Raw genomic sequence first — 21,201 nt, 5'->3', positions numbered from 1 at the left:
ACTAAAAGATATGCAATACAACGACCGACGAAAGATGTATTCTGGTTTCAGTCATTCAGGTCTAAAAGTTATTTTAAAGGAGCTCACACTAAACAAACATATCTGTGTCACCTATTCGAGCCAAAACTTTATCGTAAAACCGTTAATGATCAGGAACAACGATTTTTCTCATAAGAGTCGTGTAGTCCTTCTGTCCAGTATAAACGTGTTAATCCGAGAAAGATTTTAAGAGATAACTACTGACAACTAACATGTTCCCATTGTGTATCATACTGGTTTCACAACGAAGCCCACACTTGTGTTTCCGCAGTGCGTAACAACAACAACTACTACCTATCTGACATATTTTGTACCATATTTTGAAACAGTTGTTCTGCAAGAGACAGGTTTCACATGTATGGCAACTATTTCGATGCCATCATAAAGCTTCAACATTATACTACTAGCTGTAGGACCCTGAAATTCAACAAAGGCGCGCCCTTTTCTTTCTCTAAACAAGCACTATATCCCCACAAATGCTCTGCCCCTGCTGGAGATTTAGACAATTGTGGATATTGTGATGTAGCAGTTGAATTGAAGGGGCAAGTTCAGCTGGAAATAAAAGCTAGAAAGACGTTTAGAGTCTAGAGACAGGGGACAGAGGTGTTATAAATGTTTGCCATTCTCCCCCTAAAAACCATCACTATGAAAAACCGTGAGCTTTACGACATTGCCAATGGAATTTTTGCAGTTCTTTGCAGCTAAGGTCTTTAATTATAGAGTTAAAGTAAAATTATGGAGTCGCTCATTATTGTTACTCGGACTAAAACGACGCGGCCTATATGCTTCAGCATAGAGATCTGGAGAAATAACTCGAGCGGTAAATCTCGGCAAGTATTTGCCTGGTCGCCAGTTTCATCGAATTCTCATTCGTGCATCAACACAAAAATGCTTTTGCATCATACCGATGGAACATCGACAGAAAATGAAACATAACATACATCAACGAGACCAAACAACAGTTGTAGGCAACACTCAAGGGCCCTTCAGTTTACCTCTAGGGCTAAAACCTCAGCAGGGCTAAAAAGGGAAACTGTGTAATAGCATTACTGTCCCCTCATGGCCTAGATAAATTTAATTGGATGTAAGTCGGGCTGTTAAACTCGCTCGTATGAGCTGTGAACAGATTCAAGCAACAACAAAAATGGCCCTTCTTTTTACAGAGGTCTCTGCTAGTGAATAGCTGCAGAGCGTTAGCACAAGCAACCAGTATCCAATTGTGTCAATTAGACAACTCAGTCATAGAAATCCTTGAAGTCTGTTGCTCAAAATGTAAAGTTGCATTACGGACAGACAACAGAAGTTATCTTTATTATATTGAGTGATATGAAGTATTTTGTTCGCTGGAGTACATGTGGTTTAAAACAACTTTAGCTACAATAGAGTAGCTAACTGTATACATTTATATGAAATTCGAGGGAATGCAAAAAGATAAAACACTTATCGTTTTGAGATACGCTATAGGTATTTATGCCAAAAAAAGAACAACCTTTCACACACCGGCCGTGAAAAAAAAAAAAAAACTATTGTTTTGCCGCAGGAAAAGACTTTATGCGTATATTAATACAGCATTGTTCTTATACTCTAGACAAAAATACTTTTGTTGTATGCATTTATTTTCACGTGTTTCTACATACCGATACTTTAATACTAAATATTGACTAATAAAGTAGCCTAGTAACGGACTTTTGCGTGTTCGAATAACAATAGTTAGTAGTAGTAGTGATGTCTCCATTGTCTGGCAGACACCACGTAAATAATAACCAGTTTTTAATTTTAGAATAACCCCTCACTAAACGTTTATTGTAACCTTTAATAAATAGCACCGAAATTGCACAGAAAATGGGTGCATGATGCATGTAGTAGAATACCATCTCCAAATAAGCATTGATTCATGCCAGAACCTTATGACCACACTGATAATAATTTCCATCATTTGTTACATCCCATGTACGTTATTTTTTAAAATGCACTAAAATGCCAATAGTGAGCAAAACCTAAGTGCGTCCACAAAAAATATAAAACAAGTAACTCCAAAATCAACATTAGCTAAATCAAATAAACATGCATGGCTGTTTCCGTTGCTATACGGCTCATTTCAGTTCAGGCAGAGGCGCTTTAGCAAGCTGGAATTTTAGTACAATCCAGCGACAAAAAAAAAATTACCTAATGCAAAAAAGTCTTTAATATTTTTTGTCAAACACCTATTTATGTTTTTGTTATTTAATTTATCTAGCTTCTTTAGTTAGTTGTTTTTTGTCAGGAAAAAAAAGAGTGAAAAATATTTAGCGCAAGCATTCGTTCTTTTTAAAAATGCCATTGCAGTCACACTGCTTACATAATCTACCGAAAATGTCTGCTTAATATTTGTTGATCAAACTGTTTCGACGACCGTAAACTGAATGGCATTTATTGCGGAAACCAGATTTCCGCCCCATGGCTTGTTGATGACAAGATAAAAAGGTATACTCACAACAAAACCTCTAATATGACACCGCATGGCTCCTGCACGACTTTAGTTGTATGCAACATTGCTATTTTAAATAACATGCTCAGAGAGTAGAGTGTTTTTCTTATTTTATTTTTGTATACATTACCTTTTTACTGTTACAGGATACATTAGCACAAATTACAGTAGCCAAATACACACACACACACACACACACACACACACACACACACACACACACACACACACACACACACATATATATTTGCACCGCAAAATGGTTTACACGAATATCCGGATAATAATTGTGTAATCACTTTGAAGATGGATCCAAGTTTAGCATTAAGTCAAAAGTTTGACACAAAAAAAACATTGTTATTGCTTATGTTCGCCCCGTCCATCAAGCAATTAAACTCCCTTAAAATACTTTCCTTATCTATTAGGCTAGAAAAAGAAGAGGCAAGAAAATTGTTATTTTGCCAAAGACTATTAAGCGGATGATTTCTTATGAAGGGCGGCTATGTGATATAAATGTGTGAAATGAATTGTTGCATTTGTAAAATGAGTTGAAATGTTTATGCACCCTAAACGCAATTATTACAAAAACATATATCGTAAGATTTAGTAAAATATCTGGTGTACTTTAACTTCATATTAATGCTTGAATTTTGTCTACACCAACGGTATTGGATACTTGGTTCCTATATATGGGACACACTAACTTGACCTTCAATTTGTAAGTTGCTCCCGCCCACTAAGACAGCTAACGCAAGGGGTGGGATCGGAAAGAAGGCCCCAAACATTGTATAAACAGCCAAACCAATTGTTTGCAAAAAAGTTAGTTTTTCTAAACTGAATACTTAGTCATGAAACACAGTTATTAATTAACATTCAATAATTAATTTCTTTCATGCGACAACACCTTTTTTCGTCTTTTTTACTCAGGTAGGCTGTATTGCAGATCAACGTATTACAATTTGGCTTTGATTCGTATTAATGGTATTCAGAACGCATCTGCGCTGTTCTGCATAGGACAAACATGTGCCTGGCGTCAATTTCAATTTATATATATATTTTGCTATATATGTTTTGCTATACAATTGTACATCTACGCCGTAGCCGCATATAATATTTTCTAATTATTAAACTACAGTACAAGGAAAAAAGCTCTGATACTGGTTGAAGAAGCGATGTATTTAGCATACAAATACAAACATCATGGTTTACAGTTGTTTCGTAATAGCAGATTAAAAAACAGGCATGCAATAGGTATACATCCTGTAGATGTGGATATTTTGACGTCGTGCCGAAGCTTTATAGAAAAATGTCCCATGGCTTTGGCAAACTGTACTTAAAGACATATTATATGTTAAATGCTTAAAATAATTCAAAAGCGAGATATTAGTATCATTAAATGCATACCGGGTCCTACCAATAAACTGTAAAGGAGAATTTTTATTTGTATATTAATGATTTGAAAAAAATGGAAAAAAGTTGACGTTGCTGCAAGTAACAATTAAACGACGACAGACGCAGAGTAGATAAAAAAAAATAATAATCAAGAAAATAAAATACGTTTTTATTATTCCGTACTTGTTTAGAAGTTAATAAGTTAACAATTCCAGGCAAATACCACATAGACGAAAAAAGTAACCGAAGGAGGAACCGGTCTCCTTAATGACAGAATTGTATCGTTTAAACTTTAAACAGAAGATAATGCTCAAACAATCATGCAAGAAAGTTTATAAGAAATATGAATAGCCTATTAAATATTTTAAGCAAGATAAATTACAAATTACAATATAATTTACAATGAATATAAAAGATTAGTATTCTGCATTAGCAACACTTTTGCACAATGTAACTACAAGTGAGCTTATAACTGTTCGTTTCTAAGATGATCTTTTTAATCAGCTGAAATAAGCTTAAAGAACAGCATTTTTCCAGTGCGTTGCAGTGTTTGTAATTATTCGTCTATTTGTCTTTTGTTAGGTCAAGCAAATGTCAAATACAAAAGTAACCAAACCGTTGCATAAGCTAAATATTGAGGTTACTGGCAAGTTAATGCTTAAATACAAAAGACACCAAACCGTTACATAAGCCACATATTGAAGTTACTAGCAGGTTAAGGCAAGCATATACACGTTTATAAAACTACCCATTGTCAAGAAATCTTTCTGTCTCACTCTCTTAGTTACACGTAAACCCCCTTTCACAGACATACACACATTCTCACAAACATGTGTGCAGTGCAAGCTACGCCAGAAGTAAGCTCTCCAGTCTCTACACGTCTGTGATAGGAGCAGGGGAGATCTAGAGCACTTAGTGAACCACATGACTACACAAGTTTTGTGTGAAGGGCACTGAGGTGCTCAATGACCTCTGAGCCGGGGAGACGAGTCGTCATAAACAGATTTGGCCAGTCTCAAAGTCAAAAGCGCCGCAAGCGCATAAAATGCCATTGTTACGATTGGAGCGCATTTGCTTGTGAGGAAGCCAATAGACTTGACACTAGGCTTTGGCTTTGGAACCATCTCTACCCTATAAGACCCGCTTTATTTCCATTCGACTGAATCTTAAATGGTTCTCTGTTATTTAAATATAATATGTAACATATTTAAAATACTTTATGTTTAGTTTAACAATGTTTAACTCATGATCAACATTAGATTACAAGTTGGTCCTATAATCGAATACAAGAAGTTCTACTCTTAAAAGTTAAAAGTAATCGCCTAGCAGGAAAAAGGAAATCTACGCACACTAGATATTTTTAGCAAAAACAGCAAAGCAACGCATTAAAGCATTGCATGTCCTTGCCGTTAGTCCTCACGGGGCCCTGTTTCGGCGTCTGTTCCATTTATCCACTAGGTGGATGTCTTTACCATTTTCAACCACTGGATAAAGCATATCAATATTGTTGCACTGCATGTGGCCATGTTGGCAAACATTCAGAATGCATTTTTAGAGTTTTCTCTTGAGTGTTCCAACAAAATGTTTTATGTAGTGGCCTTACACTGAAATAATTAAGAGCCAACATGGTCAAAATAAGGATAGTGCCAAGCGCAATAACGTACATCTAATTCGTAATGAAATGTTTCTGAAAACGGTAGTTTGACCGCCTGAGTCGGCTTTTCTTCTGTTGAATGTAAGAATTTGTTTAGGTAATAAATGTAACAGATTAAAATACTAACACTCATATGGATCCCGCAACACAGACATCAAGAAAACATGTAAATAAAAATAAGTTTAAAGACTTTATTAATCAGAAACTGTAGGTTACACATATATGGATACATTCATGAACTCGCAACATTATTTACAAGACATTTTAAATCGCAAGGTACAAAGGAATGCGACACTGGTGCATTCACAAAATTACACAGAACAACACAGAAAAATTATACATCAGAGACAATTTCACAAAACAATCCAAAGAGGGGAAACATGACGATCATTGTTATATAGTTGCTGATGATGCCATTCATATAATTATATTTGTATTTTCTATAGAGTCACAAAAAATAAATTTAAAGAAAATGTCAGTCGCCGAACTATCAGACCATTAACAAGAAAATAACGTAGCACCGACTTATGCCAAATTCGTTTATAATAATAATAATAATAATAATAATAATAATAAAATACAAACGAATAAACTATATTTTATATGAAACCAACTTTTTGTCCGTAAATTTTAAATGTTTTTTTTTCTTCAGTTTTTTAATAAGGGGTTTTAAAATAAAACATGCGCCTTGTTGACAAAAAAAAAAAAGTCTGAAAAACATTTGCTTTTTACCTTCTAACTACAGTCATTATAATCATGCAGCAAATATGAACTATTTTACTGGCATATAATTCATGATCTGAGTAAATAACGTTTCAAATAACACAATGGGTCCCGCTAATTAGCAAAACAGGCTCGTGAATTTTTGGATTTAAATCTGGTCTCTTCAGTATGATTGCTACTTCCATTACACTTATAAATTACTTAATCCTTGTTTTAATTTATAATTGCGCGTCTCCGTAATATTACTTGACCATGCATTTCTCTCCCAGAAGCATTGTTGTTGTGAGTTAATTAAGTAGACCTAAGCGAATATGTCCAAATAACGCAGATCAAGGGACAAGCGATCGTTAATGGGCAATTTATGCTTTTAAAAATGCAAATATGACAGAGACACCTATAAAGTTTTTCACTATATCATGAATAAATATTTTATTAGCAGTTTGTGCGGCTTAGCTGCAGGGCTACCAATTTACACTTTGGCCAATATCTAGTTATAGAAGTAATTTCTTAACATTTGTCAGAAAGACATTTCTCAGGCTAGATCAAAGTCTATTCATAAAAGCTGTTCTGTAATTGCAGTTTGGTTCTCAAGGGCCCAAGATATGAGTTGGGTCACTAACTTTGTGCCCGTGACCGTGAACGTGCCATAGAACACGTGGCGATGACTGCGGAACGGAGATAAGACGTTGATGGCTTAACGCTGCCCACGCTTCTTATTGCCGAGTATGAGTTTGAAAGGCCCTTTCTTAGCGATAACTTACAAAATAAAAAACATATGGGAGATTACGAACAGATAAGGATTCTCATTATGACCAAGTATGACGTTTCAGTCTATTTTATTTTATTTTCTCTAGCTTAGAACACTGATCATGGCACGAGTGTTGTGTTATACTTTGAAAAATTGTTTTAACACTCCGACAATAAATATTTAGCGATCAGACTGATAAGAAAACATTTTACTTGTCCGAAATGCTATCTCACAGCTTAGATTTGTCTGAGTTTCTAACTAGCAGTTCATTACTTAATAAAGTGAGTGATGGCTTAGACAGCTTGTTACTTTCAAAACTTAAACTAAAACATTCCCACCGTATACAAGCCTAAAACTGCTGGACACAACCCTCTTAAATAAACACCAGACCCACATAGTATAAGCAAGACTTCTGGAGCCATCATTTGGTCGCGTACCCCTATTATGTCTAAATTCTTATTCGCGTTTTCTGAATGCGTCGTGGGGCAAGACTTTCAGAGTAAAATGGGCCAATGGCAGATTACCATTAACTAAATACTGTTGTCGGACTACCATTAAGCAGTGTATATTTTGTGCCTCCTTAAAAGAAGGACAAAGCCTGCTCCCTCAGCAACAGTCTCTTTTTCTTCATCCGCCGATTTTGGAACCAAATTTTAACCTGTTGGTCGCTGAGATTGAGCCTGTCAGACAGCTCCCTACGTCGCTGCCGGGTGATGAACTCGTTCAGCATGAACTCTCCCTCAAGCTCGGCCAGCTGCAGTTTGGAATAGGGCTTTCGCTTCTTGCGGGTCCGGGTGTGCATCGGGTACCACGGGGCACCTAGAGGGGGCAAAGCACGGTTTCATGAGAGAGCTTCAGAATATCTCCTAGGCCAGCACATCAAAATCTCTCCACATCTCGCTGCCACGTAAAATACAAAATTCTGGTGCATTTTGTGAGACTGTTAACATGACAATTAGACGTGATTCAATGACAAGCTGAAGTGTGATGCAAGCTGTCGATATGATGAATTTATCTGTTTGCATAGAAAGAATGTCTCAGGACGTTTTACTGTTCTAGTTAAACGTACATTAACGCGATAATCGTCGTGTTTGCAAGAACCCTACCTATTTAGCGGTTTCAAGGCATATTAAATGACTTCTTACAGCACGACAACGATATTAATTCAGTTTACGAGTCATTAAAAAACGTCCTCTTTTTCTGTCAGAGCAACTGCCATTTTACAAATATGCTCTGCTTGCTAAAATAACGCAAAAGCTTTGGCAAAACGTACATTTAACAACAAAAACTATGCTTTTTATGCAAACGGCGTCAAACATTGGCAACGGGATTGTTGAATTTTATGATGTTGTGTTTACTGGTTGTATAAATGACTGAGCGCTTAAACTGGTGAACGTGGAGCATTTTAGGGCAACCCCTAGTGGCCTTGAACAACCACGCAAGACCCATGCAGGAAAATCATAACAGTCGCCAGCGAATGCCTAAATAAATTGTCATGCAAAAAGAATTTGCTGGAGCAAGGTATGAGTAACTGTACTGTGTGCTTCTGTTGTCTTTCAGCTGTGATTAAATGCGAGGAACAAACCTCCTCCACTGGCGATATTGCTTGCGTGGTTTCCCTGCGATACCAGGGTTTGTGGGTCGCCTGCTGAAGCCTTTCCTCCTTCGTTTAGCACTGAAGAACTGGAGTCGGACTCCAACGACTGACAGGATGGCGGGTCTTGGGTCAGATGCTCGGTGCCATAATCATACTTTGAGAAGGTGCCACTGTTGCCCATCCCATTGTGCATCCCGTGATCAGACGATACTGATGTATCTCTTGCTCGCTCCTCTCGCTTGAGATTGTTGCTGTCTGAACACGGCTCTCTGGTGCTGCTGGAATTGCCATAATAACACTTGCTTTCCTCCAGTCGGGTTATTTCACAAGATCGATTAAAAGAGGGGTTAATGGATACGGGACTGCTAAAGTAAGACTGAGGATATCCATTGCACGACTCCGATGGATTCCACGGGAGAGAGCAAACATTGTCCCTTCTAGGGTACGAGAGAGACGGTAGCCCCGCCAGCTGTCCCCCTGAGGCTCTAAAATTCGGGAAGTAAAACCTGTCTCCAGTGTGGATGTTTACCAAAGGTCCCACAAACCCAGGATTAAGAAGATTATGCTCGCCCATTTCCGCGGGCCAGACCAACAGCTTCTAGTTTATTGCAATCTGACATTTAACGTAGTTAAACCTGGAGGTGCACCTGATTGGTCATCTCCGCGTCACGTGCCGGAGCTTACTCGAACACTAGAAGGTACCACCCACTTGGTCCATTTCAGACAAAACAAAACATTAACTTCTGTATTACGGGTTTTATATGCTTTTTAAAAATACTATAAAATATCTTATTAAAAATGTAAAATCTTGTTTTTCTTTTCCCCTAGCTCAAAGGTTCTAAACCGATCGTCTTTCACTTTCCTGTTTAGAAATATAGAGAAGTGTCCCTAGCCTCGTTTAATCTTTATTACCTGGCAAAAAATAAATAAATAAATAAAATAAAAAATACTTTTCCCGCCACAAAAAGGGGCACTTTTTTCACTGAAGGTGAGGGTTCTTTCGACATTGTTTTCAAACAAATTACGGTTAAATTCAGTGTCATATAAAGATGTGATGTTCATCTTTTACAGGCTTGTTTTAAAGAAATACTGATGCTCAGTGCTGAACTCCACTCATATTTACTGTAGTGGGGTCAGCAGGTTGAAACCATTGGCTCTGTAAAAGAAGATGATATTCTATAAGAATTTTTTAAGACCGTAGCCTATATTTTAGATAATATGCTCTAGTACACCTCACATGAACAACTTTAACAGATACATCCTATAAATACTCGCAGTCAAACTCATGCAGGATTGTTACACATCTCGCAATTCTTTTATTTGAATTTTACAAGCTGGCAGAGGGCATTAAAATGATTCTGCCGCTCCAAATACACCACACTAGATCACATTAATTGATTTTTGATTGTAAATATATAAAGTACACGCACTTTTTCATCATATCAACTGCAACGCAGTGCCATTGTCACGTGTGTATTAAGAACATAATGAAGCGAAGAAATAAAGATTATTATGACAAAAGGACAATAATAACAGTACGCATTAAACTCTGTCTCACACTGGAGTGTGTACGTAACGCAGTTTATATTATGTCTATTCTGTTTTAGTATAATCTTTTAGGCCTTGGGATTTTAAATAGTTTTTTCCCCCCAGTGTATTAATTATTAAAAAAGTGTTTAAAATAAAATCCTTTCTAATGTTTTATAATTTGTAATGTTTAACTTTTCAATCGATGTGTATTTAGTGTCACAAAAGATTGTTTTGAATTATATCCTTTTATCTCTATTTTGAAATACAAAGAACAGTTAGAGATGTGAATGCAGCTGTCATATAAAAAAAAGACTGAAGTCTATACCTTCATAACTGTTTTTTAAAAACTGGTTTGTCTACACGTTTGGTAGCCTCTTGCGCACATGCTCATGCTGACATACATATATACATATACATATACATATACACATACATACACACACACACACACACACACACACACACACACACACACACACACATATACATATATACATATATACATATATACATATATACATATATACATATATATATATATATATATATATATATATATATATATATATATATATATATATATATATATATTTTCACACTGGGCAAATTATATTTGCACTCTTCGTTCATTTTAAACATTTTCATTTAGCAATAGCCTTTGAGTAGAACAGTACCTTTGCGTTTGCTGCCAATCTGAAGCTTGTGTCTGTCTCTGTGGGGGCGTAATTGTAATTATGCTCGTGACCAACTTATTTATTTATTTTTGTTTCATCTACTTCAAATAAATAGACAAAAGCAAAAATAACCACAAACAGCTTCATTAATGGCGATGGATATCTAGGCTATAAATGCAAAGATACCGCCTAAGGAAATCCGGTGTTCAACTCATTACTAATATTGACGTAACACCTATAACACACTGAAAACAACTAAAAGTCTACAAATGCTGTGCTCTAAATTGCCCAAGAATTATTACATCTAAATTTTAGGCACACGTGTGCATGTTTTACGGCTAGAGTACTAGATTCATGTAACCAATTAACATGCTATGCAACAATCCGTGCATATACATTTTAAATGCTATCAGATATTTAACTGAATTATCAGGACATTTGTGTGTTAAATATAAAAGTAATCACCAAATATGAAGCTACAGAGGCCTGAAATTAAGTTACTACTTTGAGAAAACATGCTAATTAATACACTAGTCAGTTGTGGCATTCTGTTAATTATTTCTCATTAGCTGTTGTAAGAATGTTTTATTATTTTCCCCAAGAGCACAACAAAGAGTAAAACAAGTTGTTGAGTGAGTTACTGGTTCTCAATGGGAATGAATGACATTTCAACAACTTAATTCAGTCACAAAAAAAAATGTTTTGCCTCAAACAACCTGTCTCAAATAATACCGCTTAAAAGTCACAGTAGAAAGGTTATATTTTCTTACCGCAAAGATGGCCAAAGGTAAGATATCCAAAATATCTGGAAAATGGCTAAAATAGTTGTTAGTTCAAGGTCAGTGTCTAGTGCACTGTCTGCGCCGCTCTGAGATTGCTGTCTTGGAATCTCTTTTCCGTCCAGACAGGGCCATAGCGTAAACAAAGGCCTTTTTATTGTCTTTGATTTTGGAAGACAGGTTGGTTCACTAAAAGCCTAGCTGAGAATGTCCTCCAAGGCCAATTTCTTAAAGGGAAAAACGTGCATTAAATGTGAATTAAATGCTAAATTCCAGTTCTCGAATACTTGAATTTATTTAAAGGAAAGAAAAGTTTGATGGTAGCTTACAATCCCAAGAGACATTAGAAACGAATAATAATAATGCTAACTACAAAATAGTTAATTAAAATAATGACAATTAAATGAAATCGCAAATTAACAAAGAAATGTATAGAGAAATAAAGACGCAGCTGCTACGCAGCTTCCAGAAAAAAACAAAAAACTGTATGAACACACAAATGTAAGTGCTTGTGGTTGCATTGCATATTTCTCGGTTTTACTACACTTACATTTATTTAAAATTTGACTACAATTACGTTTGCTTAAATTAAGTCCATATAAATCGAGTGTAAAGAAAGGACAATTGTAAAATGATTAAACAAATTAATTGGATGTTTGTGAAACACTTTAGCATACGGCTTTCAAAAATTGCAAACCGGAACTCGGTGTTTGCCTTATTTTTTTTCTATATTTATACGTTTGTTTATTTATTTATCATTTAATTTTCAGGGACTATGCAATTATATACTTCGAGCTGGTAATTTTAGAAGTTTACAAAATACAAAGAGAAAAAAGAAAACATTTACAGACGCAAATCTGGTTTACATTTTAAGAGATGCATTTACAAAATATACCTATATATACACAAATATCACATAATATACAGCATATATATAAAATAATAAATACATATTATATACATTTCAGAATTCAAACAACCGCGTTTTATTTTTTAGTGAACAACCCAACTATTCAATTCAACGTGTTACCGGTGTTCTGATGTCTTTCCATAAACACTAGCAAATATATACTTTTCGCTACATATTAGTAGTTTATTAGTTACCTTCATCTTAAATTAAACACACATATGCTGTAAGAGGACGTGCGCCAGACACAAATTGTCTACATAAAGACCGACGCAAAGCATGTGTCTCCGTGCTGAATCTACTCTGCTCACTTCCTGATATTTCCAACATACGCCACCAGAGGTTATCAGCCCCCTTTTCTCCCCAACTCACTGATCTCTCTCCTCGCATTCCAGCTGGTCTGTTTAGAACCGGCGAATAAAAAAAAGCTAACGTGAGCCTGTGTGTTTGGCTGAACAGGCCTTTCGCATTAAACATCTATTATTTAAACAGCACATCGATCGAGACAATATCGTTCTGAAAAGCGTTTTTTTTTCTATATTTATTGTTCTCCGATTCCAGCATTAATAGTTTAGAGAATGAGCAGCCAGAAACTTGCTTGCTTTAAAAATGCATATGCATTTTTTCACATAAAAAAAGTATACGTATGTGCTTACAATAATTTAATCTAATCTAAAATATTTCAGGGTCTTATTACTGCACCATCGTTTGTTGGTGAGATTGCAATTAATAAACAAATGCATTGGTAAAAAGAAGTATTAATAGTTACACGAAAAACATTAGTACAAATTATGTAATAAACTTCTATATTATAATACCACTATTTATCCTATGCAAAACCAGAAAGAGTTATTATAATTAGGCTAGTCAAAACAATAAAACTCTATAATATTAATACAAGTAAAAATTAGCGCGCTACACAAAACAAAGCTACGCAAATATCAATATAGATTTAAACTAAACTTACAGCTAAAATAATGGGGCTTTTTAAATCTAGTTTATAATTTCTTTAGAAAGATGACTTTAGAAATCCAACAGTTCAATTCATTCTATTTATTTTTTTGCAGAGAGCATACAATTATGAAATATTTACATTATGCAATTAATAAACGAAATGAACGGCATTTGATAAATCTTAAAGCGTGTTGTTTGTAAAGCTCAAGTGAGTATGAAAAAAACATTGCGAAGACGTTTTTCCCGCATTGCTCATAATAGATCTATGCATATATTGAATAGGCCTTGCGCCTAACCAGACATAGAATAAAATGGTAGCTTGACAGAACAAGTGCATCAATAAAAGATCATAAAAACATGCATACAGTCCTCTATTCATAAATTATATACTTTTTCCATATTTAAAACACCAAGGCATTGTGCGTATTTACTACAGATAAATAAACTAGCCATACCTTTTGACGTGGCCCTGGATGCATCTCTTGATATTTAGGAAGTAGTAGGCTACCCATCATTCCTCGGCGCGCCTATGGAAATAACATAAGATGACATCTCTTGTGAGCACTGTCTTTTGCAGACGTAAATGCACTACCTGCCTTCGTGGTCAATATAACCTACACCTCATGATGAGAGAATACAACCATTGGTGGTTTAAAACTTATACGGGCAAGGGATCGCGGAAGAAGAAAAAAAAAAAACAGTGTTCAATGTTTTAAAAAAAACGAAAAAAACAACAACAACGGGTGTACACAGTGTACATTTTCACAATGACAAGGATATTGGATAATCAGAGCATTTTCCTTTTTATGTATTTATGGTATGTCATTAACTCTCGCCGTCTAGACAGGGAAATAACACCTTGTTTGCCTGAAAACAAACCACGGGCAGTGGTGTCCAGCCCCTCTGTTTATTATTCACAAGACTCTGTGATGTCAAGGTCAAAGCGACTGCATAGTCATGGTCAAGGGTAACGCGCGATCACGTGACGTTAAAACAGAAGGCCTAACTATTATGCAGTTAACATGAAATGTCTTACTCTTCAAAGTAAGCAACTGAACTACAACACTGATAGCTGGCTGATGACAAAAGTTTTATCAGTAACCGGGTGTGTGCCTATGTGTTACTGAGGAAATTAAAATTTCGTACACACCAAATTACAGAGTTCCTTATTTTCACATAAGATTTGCTCATCATACACGTCATTCAATTGTATATTTACCAGCATTTACCAGCTTTATTGGTCACAGATATTTTTCGCAGTTCATCTTTATATATATCTGTGCGTGTTTGTGTGTGTGTGTGTGTGTGTATATGTATATATGTATATGTATGTATACATATATATATACATATATATATATATATATATATATATATATATATATATATATTTATTTATTTATTTATTTATATGCACACACAAATACATTATACAAATATATCATACACAAACACACACACATATATATATATATATATATATAAATAAATGTTTCAAAATCACGTACATGTATACACACACACACACACACACACACACACACACACACACACACACACACACACACACACACACGTATACGCATATATGTATGTATGCATGCATGCGTGTGTAGAGATCAACTGCGAAACATCTGACAAAAAAGCGGAAACCTTTAGTTAAAAAACATTAACAAACCTATTTTCTAGATCTAGAAGTTTTACTCCACTAAATCTGTTTAAAACAAATGTTTGTCGAGTTAAATCACGTATGATTAATTCTCCTCTCTTGACTATTTGTAATAATCAAAAGAATTGTAATGTACACCACCGTCTTAAAAAAAATTAGTTAGACCAGGAAGTTGACAGTATTTAATTTATTCGTTCAATGTAGCCTACACACTGCCATTAAAATTAAATGGCGTGTCATAAGAAAAAAGGCATTTAAAAGAAATTACACTATTAACAGTGCTTCAGGCAGTTTCTTTTATTTAATAAATATTTAAAAGTTAATTATAAGTTGGCAAAAAAGAAACTCTTCGAGCATTAAATCAACGTTATTCTTCTGACCATATCTTCATGATGTAAGAAAACGGGATAATCCTTGATATCCAGAAACGGCGAAGATCATACTGTAACTGAATGTTGCTGCGGCATATTCGTAGTGACATTTCATTGAAAAGTCGCCTTTATTGTTCATAAAAAAATCATTTAAATTGTGGTAAAATTACTGACAAATAGGACAGACTTTTAAATTAAGTACTTACTCTAAATTAATGATAAAACTGAATATGTACTTATAACGAAGAATTCAATTATTATCAATATAAATAAGTAAATAAACACTACGTGCCTAGATCTTTACATGCAAGTGCACTGCTTGAATTATTAAAATATGTAAGGCCTACTGGAAGCCCGTTGCTTGAGCATTCTGAATCAAAATATATTCGGCGCTAAATTTTGTACCGCTAGCATTGAAAGTATGTGATTAAATGGACAATTGAAATGTTAACTGATCAGACTTGACTGCCAATACCAGCTTGTCTTGTCACTAATATTAAGGTTGTGTATATTTTTCACTATACTTTAAGCAGACATTTACGCCTATTGAAAAACCCTCACCCAAATGACACATTTAATCTATTGTAAGAGCTCACTTGCAAACTTTATCAAGCAGGTACACGGAAAGATGGACAGACACATATGCATCTATCTATAAAGCGGCCATAAATGGGCCACTGCTGTCATTGATAATTGAAATGCATTGATCCACTACAAGCAGAATGTACTCAACAAATTCCATTGTCATTTTTATTTATGAAATATGTCTCAATTCAGTACTTTAGGAATTGAACACCACAATACAGTTCACATACTGCACGAAAAGAGATACAGACAAGTTGTGTGAACAGCTCCAATGCTTTACGATATATATTTCTATATAAAAACAAAAAGGTTGTGCATTAATGTTTAATACTAAATGATTTTTAAATGCTTACAATCATTCCAGTTGCATGGCAGAGTCATATCCTTCACTGCTAATAGGGACACATACAAATGATCTTGAAACATTCCTTTTTTACAGACCTGTCATACGCGAAATCTAAATTAAATAATAGAAGCATTAAACTGTACAGTTAACATTAGCAGCCTGGTTTACCCTCGGCATTAAAAAGCAAATGTAGCCCACAGTGAACCATTTAGCTTTTAAAGTCTCGCAGGCTCATTCTAGCAAAATCTTTGTCATTTCCACGAAAATCAAATGACTGTTCGATTCGTGATCCAGTTCAACATTTGCTACAGCCTTTCGAGAGTCTATACAAGTCTTGATTCATCCAAAGTGTCCCATAGAATGATTATTTTTTCCTCTTCTCTTGCGTGTTGAGCCCCTCGAGTGTTTTCTGCTGGCTGGTTGGCTTTGACGCACTCAAGAAGAGATGCAGAAGGGTCGCGTCTCCTTTTTTTCAGATGCACGTAAACCATGTGTCTCTTTGATATTTGTGTAATTTTAAATATTTATTATTTATATATGTACATTCATAGAAAAGGACGAAGTTGAAATGTTTTTTTTTTTCTGTATTTTCACAGTTTTGTATCATATGCCCAAAAAGCCAAAGAGTGAGCGGTTAAGGTTTTGTGTGCATGTTTTAAATTAAATAAAGTGAAAGAAGACAGGTTGGGCATGAGGCTGCCCAGATGTTCTTCATTCATGATTTCTGAACAGAGGTAAATATCAGACTTTCTGGACGGAAGAATATAAGCTGATGAGAAAAAAAAAAGTACGAAACATACATCAAGTATGCATGTGATTATTAGTCTTGGATTTACTGACAAACTTTTTCTCCTTCACTCTGCGGTTCTGGAACCAAATAGTAACTTGGCGTTCTGAGAGGTTGGTTGTCGCAGAGATGCGTCGTCTTTTGTCTTTGGTGATAAACTTGCTTGCTGCATACTCTTTTTCCAGTTCCTTAAGCTGTATCTTGGTGTAGGGAACACGCTTTTTGCGCCCTCGACGATAACTGCTGACTTCTGGCTGCAACGGAACAACATCTAAAAAAAACAAATAAACGGAAACATTATCACCACTTGTTTGCCCGATTAGACACTGATAAACGATTAAGACAGATTAGTTAATTTCAACACTTTGGGGAAAACACCAAAACAGTTATGCATTTAATAAAGTATTTAATTGTTGCGTCAAATGATATAAATATCTGGAGGCAATACTGTCAGAAATGAACAAAGAGGCAGCTATGTTCCTTTTGTGACCTACTTTATATGATTATATTATTTTTGATTCAATAAATAAACAATATCTACATCAGTATGGATGGGGGATATTTCTTCGGTCCATTTTACGATGTGTAAGGTTATTTTGTGTGTGTTTTTTCTAGCATTGGAGTAGCGTAATAGAATAGGTTTTTAACCAACTCTGATATAGACAACAATAAATCATTCTTGAGTAAAGTTTGGATGGATGGGGTTTGTGAGGAGAACAAAACATTCTCATTATAAAGTCTTGCTAAAATACCAAGATTGTGGGCAGCAATGACAAGTTTTTGTCAGTTATAATTTTGTATACTGTTATGTAAATTCACGTCTACCTTAATTGTTATGTATATTATGAAAGAGCACTAACACCCAGCAATATTCTTTTTCCAGAATCACTACCTCGCTGTGGCACAGTAAAGGTAAAATAAGGTGAAGGATATTAGGCTTCTCTGGCAGCTGAAGCACAGACACATTCAGGTGTGTTCTAGGATTTTCCCTGTTAATAAACTGGCACATAACGTTTTAGACAGAGGCATGTCCACTGCCCTTCTGTCATATTGTCTGACGGTCCCAAACATACTAGAAGAAACGGTAAAGAACTAGTTTGGGGCATGTATAAAAACAGCACTAAACGCTTTTCATTTGCATTAAACAAGCATATTTTGTTACATCCTTATTTGTGGCAATTTGAATATATGGCTACCTGTGTATGTGACCTCTTCTAGGGGGAGGGGAGGGTTGCTAAACGGGTCAGGGGCGTGTTGGTGGTGACAAGTATTCACTTTAGCCACTATAATGCGACAGTATATTTAGATAAGACCTGAAATTACAGTGAATTACCAACACAGCACTGGTCATTTTGATTTGCCACAGCTGAGTAACAATACTGAATAACTGAGCTGGTATTTACATCATATGCATGATTTTTGCTCACAGCTAAAATCAAGAACTTGACTACAGAACGTCAGCTGCTCTTAGGGAGAAAAAAAACATCGCAAAATGTCCATAACAGATTGCGGGGCACCACTCCCGATCACTGCTGACAAAGATTTATATACTTGGTACAAATAAGGAGCTTCTGTATTATCATACGGGAGGAGCAAAGGTAGACAGTATTGCCATACCCCAGTTCCAAATTGCGTGACTTTCCTAGCTTAAGAATCCTGTGACTCAATAATATTGGAGTTAATATATGACTAACCTCTATAACCAGATACGTCACTCAAACATTGTACTATTTTATGTGAGAGGTTGTAAATAAAACGTATTTTTTTAGGCAAACTAAACTCTGCCTTGCTAAAACTTGTTGAGTGTAGGATTCGCTCAAATTCTTGTTGTGGAAAGGCAATAGAGCATTTACCGACGGTCACATGTCAGAAATGACTAGAACAGCATGTACACATTTGACAGGTTCGTGCAGACCTTCTGGATGCGCAATCATAATCCATCACGTAGAGTTATGAGATGAAAGCTCTTATCAACTGATTACTTTTCGTGAATAATATAAATATATATATATATATATCGACACATTTTACACAGTTTATAGTTGGGGGAAAGTATATCCTATCACAACAGGAAGTAGTTTCATCCCTGTAATACATATGCATTTTTCATACTTTAATGGTTTCACAACTGTGGCAAGACATACCTGGAAACGGAGATTTCCAAAGATGAGAAGACTGTGTTTGCTCCTTTGAACAGTACACCTGCCCATCCCAGCCATTCGACAGAGCCCAGTGTTGATAGCCCTCCATGGGGATCAATGCATCGTGACGTGGCTCGGGATGCGCACTAATACTGGGGACCACCGACATGTCTAGATATCCTGGAACCGCCTGGTACGAGCTGGCAAAACTCGGGTAGAACGCAAACTCTTTTGCCCTGCTGGAGAGCTCCTCCGTGGGCAAGGCGCTGCTCGTCTCGGCATATTTTTCTGCGGGATGGTACGAACACGGTTTCTGCTGCAAGTTCACGTTGTGCGAGTGAGACAATCTGCAACCGTAGTAAGGGTTTCCAAAGGGGTAGCCGTAACTCAGAGAGGCGCTAGATGACGTCTGTGGAGCGGGGCACTGTCGACCAGTTTCAGGGGAAGATATATCCGAGTACACGGATCCCTGGTGAGTCGCTATGGTGCCGGAATGCCGTCCCAGCGCGGGGTGTGAGATCAGTTCCCTGCAATGAGTCGCAGGGCAATTCCCGCTCAATCCTTCCATAATTTGGCTTTTATTCTGATTATTTTCATTCGGGCTTTTTTCATACACGTACATGAAGGTGTCCGCCCAGCGTGGATGCAGGACCAGCGAAGTCGTCATATCACGGGCTGCCGATGCTTTTTAAAAGTCGCCTACTCCAAGACTGATACCTCATTTCCAACTACATTTTACGCACGCGCATGCGCACGACTACATCCATGTGTCCAGTTCATTAAAGCGCAGGCACGTGATATGCTAACTATCCCGAAGAGACTGGGTTGTGGGTGGGAAGAATAATCCCTTTAAACAACTACTGGCTCACGTTTCACGCCTGGCTTCTAAGGTTTTTGGTGCCCAGACATTGGCTAACAGGGTTGGAGATAGCCGTTCTTAAAGGGGAAGGCTTCAAGCTATGGGGAACGAAAACAACCTCAACATTTCGGCCGACAAATGTCTGGACACTTAGCAGTATGCACTTTTTTAATTTAACCTTCATTATCCACAATCTCAAACGTTGCACAACTGTATCAATACAAATACATGCAACATACACACATAAATAAATACATACGTGCATACATTCATAAAGAGTTTTACAGAATATAAATAGCATAAGCAAATTATACATGATCAATCATATGAATTCAGTTATTCTTCAGTTATTTTCTTGCAATAAAAGCAGCTGATAGTCATTAACCCGGAGAAGAGGATTCACTTTCAATTGCATTTGAGGGAAAACGCTTGCGTTACACAATATACGCATTAATTACTCTGCTGTAAAATAATTTTTGAATCAAATGTAGAAACAAAACTAGTAATAATAATAATAATAGGCACATTAAAAATGCAAAAATGCAAAAATGCAAAAAAAAAAAAAAAAAAAAAAAAAAAAAAAAACACTACAAACAGAAGAACATCTTACACAGGGCAAAAAAGTATTAGTGTGCTCATGGTCATGTTATTTCAGGTATCATTTACATTATGAAACTAATGGCGTTTGATCATGACTCTATTGTGAGTTGTTTTTCATCTGTATGTATGTTTCTGTCGCACGGTTATAAAATAATTTGCCTACATATTCAGCCACACAACTGCAGTCTAAAGAGCCGTTTTAACTATTATTTTCCATGTACCATCCAACATTTAGGACCGCGTGCTGATGTGTACGTAGTTTATTTTGAGTTAATCAAACAAAGGAATGACAATCAGCAAAATATACGCTTTGGGGAAGAAAAAAAAAAGAAATTTAGGTACGGATATCTTTTTATATTCTTTATTAACATCTTTCCCT

The 21,201-nt window shown here is 36.0% G+C and overlaps 2 protein-coding genes across 2 annotated transcripts; both read right to left on the bottom strand.

Moving 5' to 3' along the window:
• Positions 1-5,729: 5,729 nt before the first annotated feature.
• hoxc12a (homeobox C12a) lies at positions 5,730-9,366 on the bottom strand. The gene is made up of 2 exons (XM_073823243.1): positions 8,609-9,366; positions 5,730-7,842 (listed from the first exon to the last, which is right to left on the bottom strand). Exons 1-2 carry the CDS (start codon positions 9,192-9,194, stop codon positions 7,604-7,606), a joined length of 825 nt encoding a protein of 274 aa, XP_073679344.1. The 5' UTR covers positions 9,195-9,366; the 3' UTR covers positions 5,730-7,603.
• A 6,863-nt stretch (positions 9,367-16,229) lies between these two features.
• Positions 16,230-20,130, bottom strand: hoxc13a (homeobox C13a). The gene is made up of 2 exons (XM_073823766.1): positions 19,367-20,130; positions 16,230-17,493 (listed from the first exon to the last, which is right to left on the bottom strand). Exons 1-2 carry the CDS (start codon positions 20,028-20,030, stop codon positions 17,237-17,239), a joined length of 921 nt encoding a protein of 306 aa, XP_073679867.1. The 5' UTR covers positions 20,031-20,130; the 3' UTR covers positions 16,230-17,236.
• Positions 20,131-21,201: the final 1,071 nt, after the last annotated feature.

The sequence above is a fragment of the Garra rufa genome, chromosome 18 (genome assembly GCF_049309525.1).
Source record: "Garra rufa chromosome 18, GarRuf1.0, whole genome shotgun sequence".
Lineage (NCBI taxonomy): Eukaryota > Metazoa > Chordata > Actinopteri > Cypriniformes > Cyprinidae > Garra > Garra rufa.
This window is presented reverse-complemented; position numbering and strand designations above follow the sequence as displayed.

Coding starts and splice junctions, on each gene's coding strand:
- hoxc12a (XM_073823243.1), bottom strand. CDS start 9,194: ATGGGCGAGCATAATCTTCTTAATCCTGGGTTTGTGGGACCTTTGGTA. Junction 7,843..8,608: donor CAATATCGCCAGTGGAGGAG/GTTTGTTCCTCG, acceptor TGCCCCCTCTAG/GTGCCCCGTGGTACCCGATG.
- hoxc13a (XM_073823766.1), bottom strand. CDS start 20,030: ATGACGACTTCGCTGGTCCTGCATCCACGCTGGGCGGACACCTTCATG. Junction 17,494..19,366: donor TTGGAAATCTCCGTTTCCAG/GTATGTCTTGCC, acceptor TGTTTTTTTTAG/ATGTTGTTCCGTTGCAGCCA.